General features: G+C 48.3%; 1 protein-coding gene across 13 annotated transcripts; it reads right to left on the bottom strand.

Annotated features, from left to right (window-relative positions):
* Nucleotides 1-239: 239 nt before the first annotated feature.
* Nucleotides 240-21,875, bottom strand: LOC144265364 (uncharacterized). Of its 13 annotated transcripts, none has more exons than XR_013346268.1 (6): nt 21,594-21,875; nt 15,957-16,083; nt 10,963-11,018; nt 8,855-8,966; nt 7,165-8,496; nt 240-5,266 (listed from the first exon to the last, which is right to left on the bottom strand). XR_013346268.1 is itself a non-coding variant. In XM_077818003.1 (5 exons), exons 4-5 carry the CDS (start codon nt 8,892-8,894, stop codon nt 7,331-7,333), a joined length of 1,206 nt encoding a protein of 401 aa, XP_077674129.1. In that variant the 5' UTR covers nt 8,895-8,966; nt 10,963-11,018; nt 15,957-16,083; nt 21,594-21,875; the 3' UTR covers nt 240-7,330. The 13 variants fall into 13 exon arrangements, 7 of the variants coding, with proteins under 7 accessions (XP_077674129.1, XP_077674134.1, XP_077674131.1 ...); XR_013346269.1 differs by having other exon boundaries at nt 240-5,269; XR_013346267.1 differs by having other exon boundaries at nt 7,077-8,496.
* Nucleotides 21,876-22,810: the final 935 nt, after the last annotated feature.

Here is a 22,810-nt window from a genome sequence, read left to right on the forward strand (position 1 = left end):
CTATTTCATCACTTGAAAAGGAGATTGGCCAGTGCTTCGATCTCTGTAATGCTGCACTTCAGTTTATGAGGAGAAAGGTGAGAAAAGCGACCTTTGAACTAAAGGACTAGGGTTAACATTCTAACTCTGTCTCTTACTGTAACACTATTTAATACTGTTCCACCCTGTGTTGGTGACAGTTCAATTTCTAGACATTAGTACATTTCAGTTACTGTTAAAATTAAAAAGTTTCTATATGCTTAAAGGAAATGAATTTTTTATTTGTTTATACATGGCGTGAATAAATACAGATCATAGCATGCAAATTTATTGTCTTATGACACAGAAAATCATGCATCCAAATTGTACATTGAAATCATGAAATGAGCTACAAATGCAATAAAAAAAGGTATTCAAAGGTTTAACAAATTGGGGGTGAGGGCGCACCAAAGATGCGTCTTGGGCTGGGATGCCATTTGGTCTAGGGGAAGCCACGACAGGGAGAGCATGAGTTAGTTTCGATTGCCTATTTTCAGGCTGCAGTCTGTGGGCACCCTGCTTTGTGGGAGGGACCCTGGTAGCCCAGACTCAGGGCTGGAACAGGCCCCTGATTTAGGAGGTGGCTGCATGGTTTATAGCACTCTGATGTCTCAGACAATCTCTCTCTCCCAAAGCCTCAGATCTGTGTCCTCAGAAGGCTCCTGCACTGCCTCCGCTCCTTTCACATTCTGTAGAAAGGAGCAGCATCAAGGGTTAGGGGTGATCCATACGGACTACGTGGGTAGCAGATGCTACAGGAGTAAACCCAGCACCCAAAGCAGAGGGAGAATATAGGGCTTTTTCTCTTTACTTAGCCACATGCTATAGCTCAGAGAGCTCCTTTAAATGTCTCCCCTCCCACAGCCTGGGAAAGGGGAAGGATTCTCATGTTCTGGCCTGATTTGAATGAGGATCACTGGACCCTAGAACCATTCACTGCCCTTTCCTAGAGAAACCTGTGATACACAGAACAGGGCTGAGATCAATGCTTACTGGAGTCAAGAATTGCTCCCCTGGCATAGCAGCAGTATTGGGCAGCTGCAAATCTCACAGAAGGAACTGAAGCATTGGTGGTTCAGCAATCAAAGTCCTAGATAGTTCACGGGAGGTTTAGGTTTGTTTCTGGACAATAGCAGTGAGAGTTTTATTGTCTCAAAATTTCAGTAGAAAAATTCAGACCCAAACTGTGTGTGGTGGGGAGATTGACAGCAGTTTCTCTGGTTTTGATTTAGTTTGTTCTCTTACTCTCATTTTAAAAGCCCTGGATCATTTTCATGGGGCAAATGTGTGTACAAAGCTGTTCCAGGGGCTGGACAAGTTGTTCCCCTAAGTCCCTATGCAGGGGCAGTTGTTGGTTCTGAACTCATGAATATAGCGGTGACTAGCCTGACCTGTCATGTGGTGGACTAGGGCTTGATTTCCTGATGAGAAAGCTGGGATTTTGACACTAAGTGTATGTCTACAGTACAATTAAAAACCCATAGCTGGCCCAGGCCAGCTGACTCAGGCTTGCCAGGCTCTGGCTCCAGGAGCTTGCTTAGGCTGGAGCCCGACCAAAGGGATCCTCCCCCTCGCTGGGTTCAATGGCCTATATACTGAAGATGAGTTCGTAAACAGGGAGTGTGCACTGGGTGCTGCCACTGGACAGACACTTCCTAGGGGAAGACCTACTCAGTTAATGTGATATACTCTAAAAATATTGGATGAAAGAAAGGCATCCTGGGGCTCAATGACTTCAGATTCAACTTGTTCAGGTTAGAAAGACAGATTTTTTTATTTTTTTTTGGGGGGTAATTGTGAGCCTGGAAATTGCCTCCTGTGTGAAAGTCAGAGCTGGATTATTTCGAGCTCATGCACCCTTGTTACTAATGAAGGAGTAAAGGAATGAACAAATCAATGAAGCCTTAAATTGTCATACGCACCCTCAACCCTTGTCCCCGTGGCAGGATCTCAAGGACAGATAGAAACGTTACTCAGGGTCAGGAGGAGAAAGGAAAGCGCTTTCCCTCATGTATTTCCCCAGTCTCATGGGCAAGGCAGCAGAGGGGCTTCAGGACATTTTCTGTCACTGATTTTTTTCACATTGGTGTGGGAGGAAAGACTTAGACCTGCCAGCTCTGTGAACGTGAAGTGACCAAGTGATGAGTTAACAATGATGCTGTGGCACAGGATTGGATTGGAACTAGAAAACAAGAAGGCCTTAAAGTTGAACTCTTAGGTGAATAGAATGATCTGATTGATATTCAATCTTGGAAGGCAATAGATTGTTACATCACTCAGAACAGCCTGGTTTGGTTGGTTGGTTTTCCCTGATAAATTGCAGAGGGTTCAGAGATGAGCCACAGGAATGATTAAAGGCTTGAGCAGAGAAATTTGAAAACAAACCCAACCTTTCCTGCTCCTGCCAGCTATGACTGCTGAGGACATTTTCCTTCTCTGATCCAGGGTCTCTCTTCTGCCAGATTCTCAGCAAGTCAGGCCACCCTGCAGACTATGGCAGAGCAGATTAGTAATAGGCTGCAGGACTCACCATGTAAGAGTGCAGCTGTTGTAGCACCTTGGTTGATCATGGACCAAATCCTGCAGCCCTGGATAACCTCCCACTGATGGCAATGGGAATTTAGCCTTTGTAATTAGCTGCTGGTGCCTGAGGTCTCAGCTATGAATTAAACTGGTAGCAGACACAGCTTCATTCAAATAAGCGAAGGATGTAAGTCAAAGAGCAAAGCTGGCCATTTGGAGAGGTGCAGCAGTCCCACAACCACAGCTGGAAGGGAGAAGAGGAAAAACTCCCTGAAGTGCTGGGAACAGCACCACAGAAGTTTTTCAGTGAGATCAGTAGCAATAAATACGAAATGACGGAGTGCTTGCTCCTCTGCAATGACATGCTTGAATTGTGTTACTTTACTATGAGATAAAGCTTTAAAATATCCTGCTCTAATTTCAGGATGGGTCTGTAACCATAATTGGTCTCTGTGGGAAGTGGGACTTTCAAAATTCCCAAGGAATTTAAGGGGTGGCGTTCCCAGTTGGTCACCTGAGGGCAGAGCAGTAGAGTTCAAACCGATGACCAGAGAGATGAGAACAGAGACTGTGGGACGCCTACCCGAGGCCAGTTGCAGAGCTGTAATGGAACAGGGTGTCTACACTGGCACCGCAGCATTGTAGCCCCGGCACAGAAAGCTGTACGCCTCTCATCAGGGTGCTATTTTTACAGCACTGCTACTGAGCAGTTTCTGCGCACTAAGTGGCTTGGCAGTGTGCACACCTCAGAAGTTACACTGCAGAAATCTGGTTGACTGTGCAGATGCTTGCCAGTGTAGACAAGGCTGTAGAGGGCTTACATAAGAACACAAGACTGGCCATACTGGGTCAGACCAAGGGTCCATCTAACCCCATGTGCTGCCTGAGAGTGACCAGTGCCAGATGTGTCAGAAGGAATGAACAGAACAGGCTTTTTGACCTGCAAAGTGAGGGTCTTTCACCCTGATCTTTAACTTCATTGTTGTAGATTCCTACTTATCCTATTTTACCACCCTCCCCCGAGGTCTCTGGGAAAATCAGGTGTGAACCACTCCCTTGATACAGATGTGTCCCAATCCAGCTGAACTGAGGCAGACTTTAGGCCAATGTCAGTTTGGAAAAGGCCCACTTAACCCAGCAGGTTTCTCAAAGTATCTGTTGCTGTGAACCGCATGTAGTGTGGATGTGTGAACCCCAAAGATATCACACATGAAAGAAACACAAGGCCAGTTCTGAGAAGGTTTCCAGAGCCAGGCCTGAGAGTTAAAGTGTTGTACTTAAAAGGAAAAGGGGCCTCAGCACCTATAAAAATAACTGGTTGCAAAAACAAACCCAAAAAAACAACCCAGAAAAGCTCCCATCACACATCCATCACCAGTTTAGATTTTGACATGTCCTGCCTTATGTGACATCTTTGCTTTGAAAACAAGAGACCTGGGGAACTCTGTGGCTGTTACACATCTTGTCTCAAGTAATCTTCCTCCTAACAGATGATTTATTTAAAAATTTATCAAAATAAATTCAATTTTAAATAGAAATAATGACAGTCTATACTAGGTCTCTATTTTCATCCATGCTATTTCTCTCACATATTCCTCCACTCTAATTCCTTTGGAGTGAGGTTTTAATTTCAGGATTAGCAACAATTTCCTATATAGTAGGAGGGGGCAGGGAGAGAACTAGAAGAAAACCTGAATTATATTGGAACACTGAAAGTTATCACATAATCAGCCTGTGGCGGGTCTGGCACCACAGCACCCCTTTGTGGCGGGGTGGGATGGGGTGTCGAACCCTCGCCACTCTCAAGTCTCCCATGCCCATCTCTCTGTGGGCGGCCCAATGTGGCCTAATGGCCTGTTTCTGCACAATCACCCCTTTGATCGGGGTTGTGGGCCCTAATGACCAGAGTCCATATAAATCTCTCCCAATGTCAGGGGAGTGTGACTCAATGGCCAGAGTCCAGGTAACTTGCCCCAAGTATCAGAGCAGTGTGGCCCAACGGCCAAAGTCCATATACCTTCCCCCTCGCAGGCAAGGTAGTGCAGCCTAACAGCCAGAGTCTATATAACTTCCCCCTCACAGGCAGGGTAGTGCGGCCTAGTGGCCAGAGTCCAGGTAACTCGCCCCAAGTATCAGGGCGGTGTGGCCCAATGGCCAGAGTCCAAATACCTTCCCCCTCACAGGTGGGGTGGTGCGGCCTAGAGGCCGGAGTCCATGCAGCTCACCCACACGTGTCAGGGAAGTGTGGCCCAATGGCCACCCTCCTTTCTTAGGCGGGGTAATGCAGCCTGGTGGCTGGAGTCCATGCAGCTTGCCCCAAGTGTCAGGGCAGTGTGGGTGGGGTAGTAGGAGGACCTGGGCCTGCCCTCTCCACCAGGTCCCGACCCAGGGCCCTGCTAATGGTGGGGTTCCCCTTGGCCTTGGCTCGACAGGGATCCGCCTGCAACATGCCGAGTGTCATTGCGGCTCTAACGCACTTTGTCTTTAAAGATCCCCATGGTCACTCCCTACCATAAACATAGTGTACTCCACTTTGGGGGATCCTCCATCTGGGCCTCGGCTTGGCTGGCCTCTGGATCCTGGAGTGCGGGCTGTCCCTCCTCAGGAGCTAGCAGCATGCCTCCTTCCCCTCCGGTAGTCAGCCCAGACTGAGAAATTCTGCAGACTTTTATACGTGTTCTCCAGTTGGAGCGTGCCCAGCAGAGCTTCCGGGGTGTGGCTTCCTCTGCTAGGAAGGAAGGGTTAACTAATTAATTAACTTCATGTTTAATTTCATTGTCTCTGGTAACAATTCATTTAAAGATTACAAAATATAAACCTATAGGGCAGTTTTCTCTTAATTCCCATTTCCACCCAGTCAGCTTTGTGTGAAGTCACATTCTACAATTACCTAGGAGCCTTCCATTTCTGTGAGTTCATTTCTCCCTGGATCTTCTCCCATAAGTGTGGGTGGAAGGGGTCTCACACTATGTGGGAAGGTTGCATTATGAGAAAAAGCACCTGTGCTCTATTTTCACACTTTCTAATCTCTCAATGTAGCAGCAGGTGGAGAAGCAATACAAATGCATGACTTAATAGCAAAGCTACGAGACCAAACCACAGACTCTGGACTCAGCATTCATGTCTCCTGCAGTCTGAACTTGGAATCTGGTACATTTCCTCATTGGCTACCATCATTTGCCCAGCATGGAAGTGCTTCTTGTCCAGCAAGTCAGCCAGATTGGGACCCATAGGCATGGAATGGCTCTGAAGGAATCAGCTGCTTCTCTCTGTCTTTCATGAAACTTTGGCTCCAAATGGTAAAAGACAGTTGTTCCCAATTTAATCATTGCATCCTTTAGGACCATGATCAGTGCCACTTAACTAGGGAGCAGTGTTCTAAAAATAGTTTACCTGGACCACAGGTCACCATAGCTTCCATCTCTAGGGTGAAAATCAACCACTCGTACCTGCAGTTTCTACCTGAGTTCTTGTCAAATCTTTGACCTTACTTGGACTAATTTTACACTTCTCTGTCATAGAATTCTTCACCACCACACAATATATCAATAGTGAAAGTGAGATATAACTCCCCCAAATATGCCCTTTTATTTCCTTAATCTGGTGGCACACATTCAAATTAGGGACTAAATTCAGGAGTGGTTTAGAATCCCTGTAAAACACCACATATCAGGTATCTATTAAAAATAGGTATCTTTCTGCAGCTATATCACATTCAATACATTTCATTTTCTAAACATTTGCACCATCTGACAGTGGTGAGCTGAATAGAAATGTCACTTCCATTTTTCCCATCCCTACCTAGATAGGGATTGCATTTTCCAAATAGTAAGCAACATGATTCCTAACGGATTAGGAAGGAGATTTCTTCAGGAGCGATCTCCTGCAGGACCTGAGCCACAACTTCTTTGGGAGCCAAATGCATGGGTATTTTGCTTAGTTACAAGTCATTACTAGGGAATACTCTTCCCAGCCCTTTAGAAAAAATATTGACCTAACCACTTTAACAACAGGGGGACTGGGTTGGTGATGGGGAATAAGGGAATCCCTCTGACTTACCCTATCTTCTTCCGTTGCTACACGGAAGGTTGCTACAGAGGGTGAAATAACATTTTTCCCTATCCGTGCCCTGTTCCTGTTCTCTGTTATAGTTCAATATATTTTAAGTGAGGAAAATGGTAGTAAAAATATCTGGTCTCCAGCACAACCTGAAGCAATATCAGAGCAACTGGGAATAAAAAAAATGGTTCCCAAAGGGGGAACTTGATAACTAACAATTGCTTTGAAATGGGTGGACAGTATAACTGTGATGCTCAGGGTTTGTTTAGACTAGGAAAAGTGATGGAGTTTAGGTCAGGTCAAGGGGAAAGCCAATGCCAACCACGGCACCTGGGCTACATCTGCACTACCACTATAATTGTCTTTTTACACCAAGGTCACTTGAGCAGCCAACACCACGTACAGTCCTAGTGAATGTAAGGCCCAGGCAGTTTTTGCCTCAGTGTAGCTCGTTGGGTCAAATCTCTCTCCCCTACCTGGAGCTGATGAACATTCCTGGCTGGAGGGACACACACTCCTACAACTCAAAAGGAAAAGAGAATAGAAAAAAATCACAGGACTGACCCCAAAAAATGGGGAGCTGCAAAAGGCAGAAGCAGGCAACTCATCTAGGGGAGCTGACAGACCACGGTGAACATGGTGCAAAGGTCGCTATGTGGGAATTGGCAATTGTGATTTTTTAAAAGACAATCTTTGGCCAGCCAGAATCAAGGCATTTATTACAGTTCTCTCATATGTGGATTTTCTGATGTTTAATAAGGCTTGAGCTCTGATTGAAGCTTTTCCCACACTCAGAGCACATGTAGGACGTCTCTCCACTGTGGCTTCTCTGATGTTTCGTAAGGGCTGAGCTATAACTGAAGCATTCCCCACACTCAGAGCACGTGTAGGGCATCTCTCCTGTGTGGATTCTCTGATGTGAGATGAGGGCAGTGCTCTGCTTAAAACTTTTCCCACACTCAGCGCATGTGTAGGGTGTCTCTCCTATGTGGATTGCCCGATGTCTGATAAGGTGTGAGCGCTGATTGAAGCTTTTCCCACACTCAGAGCACATGTAGGGTCTCTCTCCTGTGTGGATTCTCTGATGTGTGATGAGGGCTGAACTATCCATGAAGCGTTTCCCACACTCAGAACATCCATAGGGTTTGTCACCTGTGTGACTTCTCTGATGTATGGTAAGGGCTGATCTATAACTGAAGCATTTTCCGCACTCAGGGCATGTGTAGGGTGTCCACCCAGTATGGATTTTCTGATGTCTAATAAGGCTTGAGCTCTGATTGAAGCTTTTCCCACACACAGAGCACATGTAGGGTGTCTCGCCTGTGTGGATTCTCTGATGTGAGATGAGGACTGAGTTATAACTGAAGCGTTTCCCACACTCAGAGCACGTGTAGGGTTTTTCTCCTGTGTGGATTCTCTGATGTCTAATAAGGCTTGAGCTCCGATTGAAACTTTTCCTGCACTCAGCGCATGTGTAGGGTGTCTCTCCTGTGTGGATGCTCCTATGTCTGTTAAGGTGTGAGCTCCGATTGAAGCTTTTCCCACACTCAGAGCATGTGTAGGGTTTCTCTCCCCTGTGGATTCTCTGATGTGTGAGAAGGTCAGAGTTCCCACTGAAGCTTTTCCCACACTCATGACATATGTAGCATGTCTCTTCCAAGCTGATGGTCTCGCATGTAATAAGGTCTGAGTTTTCCTCTGGCCTGTCCTGAATCTCACAGGCTTTTGCTTTTTCTGGCAGTGCACAACTCCCAGAAACATTCCCTTTGGATATTCCTGATAACATCCCATGTGGTTCTACTTGCTCAGCATCTTCCTGCTGGGGTGTCTCCTCGTTCTCACTCACCATCCCGTCACCTGATGGGAGACAGAGAGAATCCAGACATAGGTCACTCCCTGCACCAGAGAGAGGAATGGAAAGAGGTGTGAACAAACCAAAATATGTGCGGGAGAGATCAAACCTATCAGGAGCTGATTTTCCCCAAACCCTTTCCCAGAGGAGAGAGAGGAAGGTATCAGTTCTGGGTGTGCATCTCACCAGAACTCTCAGGGGAAAGTGAGATTGGGGAGGGACCTGCTGCCAACTGTCAGTCAGGATAGGTGGGAAGCCATGAATGACATCTGCCTAATGACTCCACATCTGCAGGGAACAATCCTGAACTTGGACAGCTTACAACTTGGAGTCTTTGTAGGGCATCCCAAATGTTTCCTGTATTCACTGACAGTTATTGAGATGGTTTACCCAATTCCTCACCTGTGCAGACGGTCTCAGGAGCACTTTTTTTCAGAGCCATAGAGGTCTGAGACCCACGGCTGTTCCCCTCATTCCTGCTGCGAGATCACATAAGGTTTGGAAATTGGAAACCCTGGGAAGGCAAAGAAAACAAGGAAGGTCCATGGAATTTGTGGGATACTTGTCACAAGGAATATTCCATGGTTTTAACCCCAGCTCATTTTTAAGAAGTAACATCCCAAGGCTACCGTCCTTGGCTCAAAGTGGCAGGAGAGTTATTATTATAAATCATATTCATTACCTTAGTGCCTAAGAGCCAACTAACCATGGGCACCTGTTGTGCTAGGCACAGTACAAACCCAGAATAATAGATGGCCCATGCCCTGAAGAATTTACAATCTAAATAGACAAGACAGACATAGAAGGGGGATGAGGCAGAACCCACCAGCAGAGTGAACTATTTGAAGGCAGAGTGACAGATCTGATGAACACAGTTATATATCTTGAGACTATTGTATTTCATGTTATGACTAGGGCCAGTGTTTTCCGGAAACTGCTGCTATTACTGCATTTTTTCATGAAATTACTCTTCATTTCTGGAATCACCCTTCACATCCAGAATAGCTGAACAGAGGGTGGGTGGGGATGCAGGGTCACAAACCCCAGATTTCTCCCTGGAGATACCTGACTCCTCCCCAGAACACAGGGCAAAGGCTGGGGGCTGGCTGCTTTGAGACTTCCTACCAATTTCTTCCTTCCTCATACAAGTCTGGGCTCAGAAAAAACATGGTGGAGCTTCCCCTTGAGAGGCAGGGCACTTGGCAGTGGGATGCCGGGCACCCTCATCATGCTGCAGAGCAGACGGCGCTCGCACATGCTCTTGACTGTGTCAACAGCACCTCTTCCCTGATCATCTCCCCTGCACGCAGCTGGTTCACGTCCCGTCTCCCCAGCACACAGACGGCTCTAGGCTCTCAATGCTCAGTGTCTGGGCCCCACTTCCCCCACACAGCTGGCTCCTGTCCTCTCCCGCAATGCACTTTCAGGCTGTAAAGGATTATATATTGCTCATGTTTGTCAACTACTCTGTTTTCGTTGGCAGCAAACACTGACCCTATTTATGACTGTTACCTGTATCTTTGAGCCAGCCCTTGAAAGCATGAATATTTCACAGACTATGATGCTGAGATGAGCCAGATGATACCGGGGAGGGCTGAGGGATAGGTTTCCTGTGCAATCTGGTATCACTAAGGCTGGATCTCAAGGCTGGTTATACAGAACTCCATCTTTTGAAGCTTTGCCCCATACAGAAAGGGGCAGTGACTGATTTTACCTCTTTCAGGAGACTGAAGACGACAGACAGTGGGGTGGGAGGAGGTATTGTTTCATATTCTCTGTGTGTATATAAAGTCTGCTGCAGTTTCCACGGTATGCATCCGATGAAGTGAGCTGTAGCTCACGAAAGCTCATGCTCAAATAAATTGGTTAGTCTCTAAGGTGCCACAAGTACTCCTTTACTTTTTGGGGAGAAACAGCTGAGTTTGAGCTGACTGAAGGGGGTCTTTTTGGGCTACAAACTGACATGACTTGATAACCAAGATGTAAGCTTTTAAAGAAGGTTTTAATACACCTTGGAAATGATCAAGGATTCCCAAGAGGACTGATGGGAAATATGCATTTTGATGCTCTTCTTGCTTTACATCTTTTTCCTATAAGGCACACTGACACTGTCATGGATCCATAGGATCTGTGAAATGCCCTGGCTTTTAAACAGTCCTTGGGAGGTGCACCTTGAATGCACTAGACCCCCAAGGATAGGCCAATGTAGCTTCAACACCTACGACTGAGCTTCTGGCTTCAACACTATTTCAACCTGTGAGCTCTGCCAACAGGTCCAACTGAATGACGCTCCTGTTCAGAGACTGTTCCTCATTCAATGCACAGTGCAAGTTTGTGCTGTGACACTGGGCAGACTTTTAAAACATAGCAGGGTTTATTAGTCAACCGAAACGCAGCATTGAAAGTCTTTAGATTAGGACAGAGAAGCAAAGACGACAATATAGTCCATGCTGGCCAATGCCCTTGAGCCATGCTGCTCTAGAAAACAGTTTGGTTTCCATTCACTGTACCTGTCCATTTGTCTTCTCTCCAATAGAGCTCCCTGCATCTGCGAGCCCAGTTCTTCCTGCTCCCAAAAACATAATTAGTCCATAAATGCTTCACTCAGCCAAGGGGAGATCCTCCCGTGGACAGATGACAATTATTCCCTTGTCTCTGTCGGGTGTTCCATTGATGTGGGTTGGTCTCAGCCAGTCCTTAATGACCCATTCATATCACCCCATGACAAAACACCTCATGTCTCCTGCTCTTTCTAATCATAGCAATACCAATCAGAGAGGGAAACTGAGGTGTGTATTGGCATCATAGAAGTATCACCAAAATTCCCAACTCTATCTCACACACAGTGCTTACAGCCCTTGGAGAAAAAGCAAAGCACAGGAACTAGAGGTTAGTCCAGTGAACACAATGTAGGAGAAGCTGCAATCCTCAAACCTGGTCAAAAAGGAGAGGCATGTGAGTCCCTACCCATAGAGAGGGGCTGGCTAGAGACCTGATACCTGAGCGGGCATTCCTTGAGCAGACCATGGAGGCAGGTCAGAGGCTTAGTTGTCCCAGAACTGTGATATTGCAAAAGCACATTGTGGGGAATTAGGAAATCTAGTGATTCAGGTATAATGGGAAGGAGAATTAAACTCCTCCAGTGTGTGGAGAAGGCTGGGGAATTAAACATTGAAATTCAGGAGCAACAGCCTCTAATTCTTCCGATGAAGTGAGCTGCAGTTCACGAAAACTTATGCTCTAATAAATTTGTTAGTCTCTAAGGTGCCACAAGTCCTCCTTTTCTTTTTACGGATACAGACTAACACGGCTGCTACTCTGAATCCAGAAAAGGAGAATGTAAAAAACAAGAACTGGGCCATGCAATGTCAGAAGGGACAGGCTCCAAGATCCAAGGAGCCCGGAGGGAAGGCAGCTTGTGGCTGCTGCAGATGGAGACAGCGGGGCCAAGAGTCTCTCCAAACTCTCACTCCTGTTCACCCCGACCTGATTTTATGATCTTTGACCTAGTCTCAAGTCTTGTGTGCAATTTTATACTCGCTAGAGATAAAATGTCATTATCAGAAAATTGCTTATTAGCTTGCAATATGCATGGAGGGTCAAGGAGGTGAACATAAATAAATGGGCTATTAAGGGCAGGTCTACACTACAGCCAGCATCCACACTCTGAGATTGATCCACTGGTGGTCGATTTAGTGGGTCTAGTTAAGACCCGCCAAATCAACTGCAGATTGACTGCAGCTGGCTCTCCAGTCAACTCCTGTACTCTATCCCCACGCTCTCCCATCGACCCCCCGCAGTGTACTCCCTGCAGTAACTCAACCTAAGTTATGTTCACTCCAGCTACATTATTCACATAGCTGGAGTTGCGTGGCGTAGGTCAACTGACCATGGTAGTGTAAACGTAGCCTAAGCTTGCTACAGTTAAGGGCCTTATATTAGGTTGAGGCTTTGTGGGAGTGATTATGATGAAGTCTAGGATTTAGCTGAATAGGCCTCAGGATAAGGAGAGAATCCCAGGTGAGATATTTTGACTCCACATTTTAAAAGACTAACAAGTAATCACCAACAGGTGCAATACACCACAGGATTCTGAAAGAAGGGGGCGGACTTTAGCAGTTAGGTTGCTATGCAGTAGCTCAGCAGTTGGGCCGCATTCATATATTAGCATTATTAATAAATAGTGATGTAAATAAGTGATGTAAATCATGAGTATTAATGCTTGATGCTTAATTATGGACTTCCCAAAGGCCACATATGGGTTGGAGCAGCTATTAACATTACTGTAATCAGAGTAAAGGAGCAGATATAGTACATAGCAATCCTATTACCATAAGTGGATAAAATACCTCTCTTAGTTACCATTTTCTCATTTGTCAGGTCACCAAGATAGTGTAAACTGAAGGAAGGCCTTCCTTCTGATGGACTCCCTTGCCCCTCGATCTTTGTTTCCAATGGTGACCATAACTTGGAAGTATGCACAGTGCAAGACTCTCTTTACTATACTTACCTTAGTCTAATCATTATGCATATTGATCCTTGCCTATGATTCACAGAATCATAGAATATCAGGGTTGGAAGGGACCTCAGGAGGTCATCTAGTCCAACCCCCGGCTCAAAGCAGGACCGATCCCCAATTAAATCATCCCAGCCAGGGCTTTGTCAAGCCTGACTTAAAAACTTCTAAGGAAGGAGATTCCACCACCTCCCTAGGTAACCCATTCCAGTGTTTCACCACCCTCCTAGTGAAAAAGTTTTTCCTAATATCCAACCTAAATCTCCCCCACTGCAACTTGAGACCATGACTCCTTGTCCTGTCATCCGCTACCACTGCGAATAGTCTAGATCCATCCTCTTTGGAACCCCCTTTCAGGTAGCTGAAAGCAGCTATCAAATCTCCCCTCATTCTTCTCTTCTGTAGACTAAACAATCCCAGTTCCCGCAGCCTCTCCTCGTAAGTCATGTGTTCCAGTCCTCTAATCATTTTTGTTGCCCTCTGCTGGACTCTCTCCAATTTTTCCACATCCTTCTTGTAGTGTGGGGCCCAAAACTGGACACAGTACTCCAGATGAGGCCTCACCAATGTCGAATAGAGGAGAACGATCACGTCCCTCGATCTGCTGGCAATGCCTCTACTTATACATCCCAAAATGCCATTGGCCTTCTTGGCTACAAGGGCACACTGTTGACTCATATCCAGCTTCTTGTCCACTGTAATCCCTAGGTCCTTTTCTGCAGAACTACTGCCTAGTCACTCGGTCCCTAGTCTGTAACAATATATGGGATTCTTCGATCGTAAGTGCAGTACTCTGCACTTGTCCTTGTTGAACCTCATCAGATTTCTTTTGGCCCAATCCTCCAATTTGTCTAGGTCCCTCTGTATCCTATCCCTACCATCCAGCGTATCTACCACTCCTCCCAGTTTAGTGTCGTCTGCAAACTTGCTGAGGGTGCAATCCACACCATCCTCCAGATCATTTATGAAGATACTGAACAAAACCGGCCCTAGGACTGACCCTTGGGGCACTCCGCTTGATACCGGCTGCCAACTAGACATGGAGCCATTGATCATTACCCGTTGAGCCCGACAATCTAGCCAATTTTCAATCCACCTTATAGTGCATTCATCCAACCCATACTTCTTTAACTTGCTGGCAAGAATACTGTGGGTGACAGTGTCAAAAGCTTTGCTAAAGTCAAAGAACACCATGTCCACTGCTTTCCCTTCATCCACAGAATCACTAATCTCGTCATAGAAGGTAATTAGTCAGGCATGACTTGCCCTTGGTGAATCCATGCTGACTGTTCCTGATAACTTTCCTCTCATATAAGTGCTTCAGAATTGACTCCTTGAGGACCTGCTCCATGATTTTTCCGGGGACTGAGGTGAGGCTGACTGGCCTGTAGTTCCCAGAATCCTCTTTCTTCTCTTTTTTAAAGATGGGCACTACATTAGCCTTTTTCCAGTCGTCCAGGACTTCCCTGGATCGCCATGAGTTTTCAAAGATAATGGCCAATGGCTCTGCAATCACATCCGCCAACTCCTTTAGCACTCTCTGATGCAACGCATCCGGCCCCATGGACTTTTGCACGTCCAGCTTTTCTAAATAGTCCCAAACTACTTCTTTCTCCACAGAGGGCTGGTCACCTCCTCCCCATGCTGTGCTGCCCAGTGCAGTAGTCAGGGAGCTGACCTTGATCGTGAAGACAGAGGCAAAAAAAGCATTGAGTACATTAGCTTTTTCCACATCCTCTGTCACTAGGTTGCCTCCCTCATTCAGTAAGGGGCCCACACTTTCCTTGACTTTCTTCTTGTTGCCAACATACCTGAAGAAACCCTTCTTGTTACTCTTAACATCTCTTGCTAGCTGCAATTCCAATTATAACTGCCTGTATTAAATTAAGTTTCTGCGTGTTTCACCAAATTTCATCTTCTCAATTAACTTTGAGCAGCCATGTAAAAGGGCAAGTTGTACCCCAGTATGTAGGTATAAAAATTGTACAGGCTATACTACCACCCTGACATCATCAACAAGGTGCCCATTTGTGCCTGGGTAGTGGCCCTGCTGTGGGAGGGAGGAATGCAGCAAGGACTCAGGATCAGTGGATGGGGTTGCTGTGCATAGAGACGGGAAGGTTATATGGGGAGGAGGGTAATGAGTGGGAGAGGGAGGTCAAGAGTTAAAATAATAATGTTTAGGGGAAAATGTATAATGAAGTGAAACTGAACAGAAATAAAACTGGAGTGCAGGCTATAAAGCAAAAAGGCCTGGCCAGGGATTTGGGGTTAAAGATCTGGGATCCCCCACAGCTCTAGATCCCCAAAACTCTCCTACCTCCCACTGATCCACCCAGCCCACCTCCTGTGCCTTTCCTCCACACTTCCCTCACCTTCTTCCCATTACTCTCAGCCACCAGCACGTCCAGGCACCTTAGGAGCTTCCTATGTTCCCTCCTCGTCTCTCACTACCTCATCCCTCCCTGCTCCTTCTTACCTCTAATCCGGCACACACACTCCCCATGTCCTAGCACCCCAGAATTAGCTACTCCCCACTTCTCCTCCCCTCCCACAGCTCTGTTCCCCCTTCACCCATGGGGTCCTGAATGGCAACATTATACACTCTCCTATCAAAAGCTGAGCTCATCTGACTGTCACACAAGACATGCATGACTCATACACCTATTTACTCAATTTAGAATTCTACAGGCAGCATATTTTCCTTTTAAAATGAGGAAAAGGCATGAAAGCTCTAGTTATTAACATAGTCATTAATGTATCCAATAATGATAAATTAAATGCAATTTTAAAATGACTGACAGCACCAAAAAGGCACATGTCCAAAAATTATTCTAGTGGGTGGGAGATAAGTCAAAAATAGTGGGGGGGGGGGGGGGGGCGGGAGGGGCAGAACTTGTCAAAACTTGCATGACAAATACAGGTATAAAGTTAAAGTTCTTTAGAGACCCCACATCTTCTTATAACCCAGGGGACAGGACTCCTTACCCAGCCAGACCACAGTCTCACAGTTCTCCTGCATGACATCCCTGTAGAGGGCTCTAATAGTGGGGTCCACCAGAGCCCCCTCTTCCCTGGTGAAATATACAGCCACCTCTTCGAAAGTCACCGGTCTCTGAAACAGCAAGAGTCCAACACTCAGTATCTGCTGCCCCAGTCACAACCCCACTATTCACAGAACAGCAGCACCAGGTAAACGGAAGCTTCGGGAGGCACATGTTAACAGAGTCCCACCCCCACCTTGCTTAGAGCAGCCAGGAGGCATCAGAGTGTAGAAAAAGAGAACCATTGTGTCTCCCAGCTGACAGACTAGGCAGGGTTTTCACATTCATCACATACCTACTAGCCAGAGCCTGATATAGGAGATGGGGCTGTCTCTGGACCCTGCTGGTGTCTCCCTAGTAGGAATCCCAACTCTACAAATACACTATATGGAAGAAAGGGGAAGTCGATAGTAAAGAATATAAGTTAGAAGGTCAGAATTGTAGAAAATTGGTAAGGGAAGCTATCAGAAATCAATGATCAATCAATGAAAATAAGAAGGAAGTTTTTAAAGGTTTATAAAGTTCAAAATTAATCCTAACAATGGTAGCGGTAAATTACTATACAGAAATGGTGGAATTATCAAAAATAATGCAGAAGAGATAGAAGTGTTCAATAAATATTTCTCTCCTGGGTTTGGATAAAAACACATGATGTAGTCATATCATAAGATGTTGACGACAACACTCTTTACATTCCAACAATAACTCACGAGGACATTAAACAGCAGCTATTAAAGTTAGACATGTTTAAATCAGCAAGTCCAGACAACTAGTATCCAAGAGTTTTAAAATACCTGGTGGAGGAGTGTGGTGGACTGTTAAGGTTGAATTTACTTAGGACTTGGAACATTGGGGAAATTCCAGAAGACTAGAATAAAGCTAATGCTGTGCCAATATTTAAAAAATGTAAGAGAGATGACCCAGCTAATTAAAAGCGTGTCAGTCTGACATCGATACTGGGCAAGATAATGGAGCATCCAATACTGGATTTCATTAATAAAGAAATAAAGGAGGGTAATATAATTAGTACCCATTAACAAAGGTTTAGAAAAAATAGATCCTATCAAACTAATTGGATATCCTTAGTGGATGAGATCAAAAGTTTGGTTGCAGCCAGTGATGAGCTGCCAAAATCTTAACAACGGGTTCCCTCCTCACCCCACGAGGGGGTCGTTGCCCACATCTTCCCCCCCGGGACTCCTGCCCCACCCAACCCCCCCGCGTTCCTTGACGCCCTCCCCCCCCCCCCCCGAGGACCCCTGCCCCGTCCACTCCCTCCTCTGTCCCCTGACTGCCCCCAGAACCGGGCAGGAGGGTCTCGTGGGCCACTGTAGTGGGTGCCCACCCCACCCCTAAGAGCCAGAGGCACCTTCCGGGAGGCAAGGAGGGGAGTCCCGGCGCTGCTTACCTGGGGCAGCTCCCAGGAGGCATCCGGCGGGTCCCTCTGGCTCCTAGGTGCGGGGGAGCATAGCTAGGGGGGAGCGACCGCTCCCCCACTGATCACATCAAAAGTGGCGCCTCAGGGGCTGGAGCACCCACGGGGAAAATTGGTGGGTGCAGAGCACCCACCGGCAGCTCCCCACCCCGTGCCTGGCCCCAGCTCACCTCCGCTCCGCCTCCTCCCCTGAACGCACCACCCCGCTCTGCTTCTCCGCACCCCGCCCCCCCCCCCCCCCCCAGCTTCCCGCGAACCAGCTGTTCGGCGGGAAGCCTGGGAGGGCTGAGAAGCAGGCAGTGGCTTCACGCTCAGGCCAAGGGTGGCGGAGGTGAGCTGGGGCGGGGAGCGGTTCCCCTGCCCCCCGCGGGTTACCTGCTGCGGTGCAGGTGGCCCTCCTCCCCCGCCTGAGCTCACCTCCGCCTCCCTGGGCCTGCTTCCCACACGAACAGCTGATTTGCGGGAAGCCTGTGGGGGTGGAGAAGCAGAGCAGGGTGGCGCGTTCAGGGGAGGAGGCGGAGGTGAGCTGCGGCCGGGGGTGGGGCAGGGAGCTGCCGGTGGGTGCTCTGCATCCACCAAATTTTCCCCTTGGGTGCTCCAGGGCTGGAGCACCCATGGAGTCGGCACCTAAGGCGCCACTTTTGGCCAGTTAAATTTAGAAGCCCTTTTAGAACCAGCTGTCCCTCGCAGAACAACCGGTTCTAAAACGGCTTCTAAACAACTGGTTCTAGCGAACCGGTGCGAACCAGCTCCAGCTCACCACTGGTTGCAGCTAATAGTATTGATGCAATATACCTAGACTTCTGTAAGGCATATGACTTGGTTCAGCACAATATTTTGACTAAAAAACTAGAATGATACAAAATAAACCTGGCATACGTTAAATAGATTAAAAACTGTGATTGTAAATGGGGAACCATGGTTGAGTGGATCTATTTCTGGAGGGTTCCTGCAAGGATTGGTTCTTGACCCTGTGCTATTTAAGATTCTTATCTATGACCTAGAAGAAAATATAAAATCCTCACTGATAAAGTTTGCAGTTGCCACAAAGACTGGGAGTGGTGGTAACTAATGAAGTGTCAGTAGATTCAGGCTCCAGCACTGGAAGTCTGGGACATTTTCCCAGCCCTGGCTGGAGGGTTATTTCCTGTTCCACAAAGAGGGGAAGTTCCATTCCCAACTCCTGTGCCTTGAAATAAGACCCTGCCTGACAGGACATCCCATATTTAGCATAGTGGTATGATTATAATATGATTAGGACAGAATTATAATGCATTTTGTGCAATATGCATCATGTGTGGTGTCATTGGAAAAGTTATGCTTTGCCGAATATGATTATCCTATTTGTGTGCATGTATCATGTTTGTATCTGAAGTTATGGATACAGACTATGTATGAAGTGGTGGATAAGCTGGAGGGTAGGGATAGGATACAGAGGGACCTAGATAATTTAGTGAATTGGGCCAAAATAAAAGTGATGGGGTTCAACAAGGACAAGTACAGAGTCCTGCACTTACGATGGAAGAATCCCATAGACTGCTATAGACTAGGGACCGAGTGACTAGGCAGCAGTTCTGCAGAAAAGGACCCAAGAGTTACAGTGGATGAGCAGCTGGATATAAGTCCGCAGTTTGCCCTTGTTGCCAAGAAGGCTAACGGCATTTTGGGCTGTATAAGTAGGAGCACTGCTAGAAGATCAAGAGACGTGATCATTCCCCTCTATTCGGCATTGGTGAGGCCTCACCTGGAGTACTGTGTCCAGTTTTGGGCCCCACACTACAAGGAGGATGTGGAAAAATTGGAAAGAGTCCAGCGGAGGGCACAAAAATGAATATAACAGGGTTTAAGACAGAACTGGATACATTCATGGAGTTAAGTCCATTAATGGCTATTGGCCAGGATAAGTAAGGAATGGTGTCCCTAGCCTCTGTCAAACGTGGGTGATGGATGGCAGGAGAGAGATCACTTGATCATTAACTGTTAGGGTCACTCACTCTGGGGCACCTGGCACTGGTCACTGTTGGCAGACAGGATACTGAGCTGGATGGACCTTTGGTCTGAACCAGTACAGCCATTCTTATGTTCTTAATAGGGGGCTGGAGCACATGACTTACGAGGAGAGGCTGCGGGAACTGGGATTGTTTAGTCTACAGAAGAGAAGAATGAGGGGAGATTTGATAGCTGCTTTCAGCTACCTGAAAGGGGGTTCCAAAGAGGATGGATCTAGACTATTCGCAGTGGTAGCGGATGACAGGACAAGGAGTCATGGTCTCAAGTTGCAGTGGGGGAGATTTAGGTTGGATATTAGGAAAAACTTTTTCACTAGGAGGGTGGTGAAACACTGGAATGGGTTACCTAGGGAGGTGGTGGAATCTCCTTCCTTAGAGGTTTTTAAGGTCAGGCTTGACAAAGCCTGGCTCCAATGATTTGGTCCTGCTTTGAGCAGCGGGTTAGACTAGATGACCTCCTGAGGTCCCTTCCAACCCTGATCTTCTATGAGATTCTAATCTGGGCCACAGTCTTGCACTCCTTTGCACGGGGGTGGGTGTCCAGATCTCAGTTTTACCTGTCACAACAGGGGTGCAGATCTCACTTGGGATCTTCACAACAGCGGGGTCTGACCTATGTTGGGGTCTCTGCAGTGCCTGGCGAAACAGGACCCAGATCTCACTTGGGGTCTCTGCAGCTCCAGGAACAACAAGGTCCCTGATTTTGTTTGCCATCTCTGCAGTACCTGGCACAACTGGAGCCTGATTTCACTTGATGTTGATGCAGGGCCTGGCACAAAAAGGGGGAGGAGCTCAGTCGGGGTCACTGTAGCACCCAGTACAGCAAGGTCCCTGCTTTCTGTAAGGGTCTGTGCAGTTCCTGGCACAAAAGGTGCCCCAAACTTGGTTAGGGTTTGTGCAGTGCCCGGCACACTGGGGCACCTGATCTCAGTCAAGGCCTGAGCCACGCTCAGAACAATAACAGCCCTGATCTCACGCAGACACCTGCGGAGAAAAGCAGGAAGATTTTCAAGAATTTGATATCAGTATTTCAGAACTGAGGAGAAAATGGGACACAAACTAAGGATCTGCCAATATAAGAGAGAAACCCAGCATCTGAGAAGATTTTACGTCACCATTTAACAGGTCAAGAGAAAAGAGGGAAAGTTTGAGGGGAACAACAACAGAATGGGATGGATTCTTGTTGCCTCACATTCACGTGGCCAGCAGGGAGCCCTGGGTGATGTGGCTTTCACAGGGGAAAGGAGTGGGGCTGGAGTCAGGTCAGAAGGGGAGGGGCTGGCCATGGTGTCTGGGAATGTGACTAGCAGGCAGTGGGTTGGGCAAGGTGGGGGTGGGGGAAGTAGCCGGGACTGGAAACCTGGGATTGAGCCTTCTCCCTGGGGGATACTTGCTCCTCGCTCCCCTTCCTGGGCCTTCCCATGCCCTGTGGCCAGCAGAGAGTGGCCCCCCCAGCCCAGCCCAGCCCAGCGGTATCCCTGTCTCAGGGCTCTCCCAGCCTCTGCCCATTAACCCTCTTGCCAGTTCAGAAATCACTCAGGGGAACGATTTCCCACTGAAAAAAGGACAAGTCACTGCAGGTAAAAATGGGGTGGAAACACCAGAAACCTGAGATTTGAACTGGCCACGGGTGAAGTGGGGAGCAAATGGGGTACAGTGGGGGGAGGAGAACAAAGACCCTCTCAGCGATATGGGCGGGGGGGGGGTCACCCTGGATGTTGCTCGTTGCTCTCTAGAAAGAAAGGGGGCAGGACGGGGGTCCCCAGGGCAGCGGGAAATCCGAGGGGATCTCAGCCCCCCCTTCTCTCCCCACTCCTTGGGGGTCACCTGCTCTTCTCCCCTCCCGCCCATGTCCAGGCTGCACAGACATTTCCCATCCGCCCCTTCCCAGACCCCCCCCCCCCCCCCCGGCAGCCTCCCGCCCAGCCACACGCAGGAACCCCAGGGCAGAGCCTGGCCGGGCCCGCGGGGCGCTGGGCTCCTGCTGGGGCAGCAGCTCCGAGCCCCCCACGCCGCGGCGCTGGCCCCCCAGGGAGCAGATCCCGCCGCTGCCAGATGCCTGGTCCCCCCCGGACACGGGGGCAGAGTCGCCGCCCGGCCCCGGCCCCGGCCCCTCCCCCGGGGCTCGCTCCGGTACCTGGAGGCTGCAGCTCCGCAGCACGGGGTGACTCCAGCGGGAGCAGGGCCCGGGCCGGGCACGGGGAGTTAACGAAGGTCTCCCCGGCACAGACCCTCTGCTCAGCCCGGCCCCCAGCCCCAGGGAGCAGCAGCGGGGCAGCTCTGCCTCTGCGCATGCGGGGCTCTCCCCAACCCCCCGATCTGCGCATGCCCAGAGCCGGGAGACACAAAAACTCTTCTCCGGCTCCGGGAGAGGATCCAAAGGCCCCGCACGAGCCAGGCAGAGCCGCAGCGTCCCGCGCGCGTTCACTGCCCGGCGCGTCCTCCCCCGGCCCAACGTCACTTCCGCTCCCTGGAGAGTCAAGAACTACATCTCCCATCCTGCCCGGGGGGGGACTTCCTTCCTCCTCTGCCCAACGTCACTTCCGGTCCCTGGAGAGTCGGGAGCGCCATCTCCAAAGCAGGCTGCTGGGAACAGAGCTGCTGCTTAAGGGTTACTTGTCACACAGACACTGAGTGTGTCCTTGAATGCTGGCTGGGAGCATCCAGACAAGGGAGCTCCAGCAGCAGAATATTGAAACTCACCCAGAGGACACAACTCCTCACTGGTCTGGATGGCATCTCAGTGTGTCAAAATGGCCTAGGCTGGTAGTGAAACTTCTTGAGACATTGGGAGTCTTGCTCCCCCTTCACCATGTGTAATAGCCACAATCTCTCTTCTCTGCAGGCTCCTCTCATTGCCAGAGTCATATGACACCGATTCTTACTTTTCACATTCAGCTTTTCCAGACTAATTAGGATCTGTTGCTCCTGAATTATGGCTTCTAACTTCCCAGTGTTCTGCACACCCAGGGATTTTCCTACTCCCTCCCATTACACTGGGCTCACTAAACTCCCTAGTACATAAATCCAGCCATAGTGGGTCAGATCAAAGTTCCATCTAGCCCAGTATCCTGTCTTCTGACAGTGACCAAGGCCAGGTGCCCCAGAGATAATGAACAGAACAGGAAATCAACAAGTGATCCATCTCCTGACGTCCATTCCCAGCTTCTGGCAATCAGGGGCTAGGGACATCATCCATGCACATTCTGGCTAATGGCCATTCATGGACCTATCCTCCATGAATTTACCTTGTTCGGTTTTTGAACTCCGTTCTAGTCTTGGCCTTCACAGCATCCTCTGGCAAAGAGTTCCACGGGTTGACTGTGCGTTGTGTGAAGAAATGCTTCCTTTGGT

Source organism: Eretmochelys imbricata, chromosome 5, assembly GCF_965152235.1.
Source record: "Eretmochelys imbricata isolate rEreImb1 chromosome 5, rEreImb1.hap1, whole genome shotgun sequence".
Taxonomy (NCBI): Eukaryota; Metazoa; Chordata; order Testudines; family Cheloniidae; genus Eretmochelys; species Eretmochelys imbricata.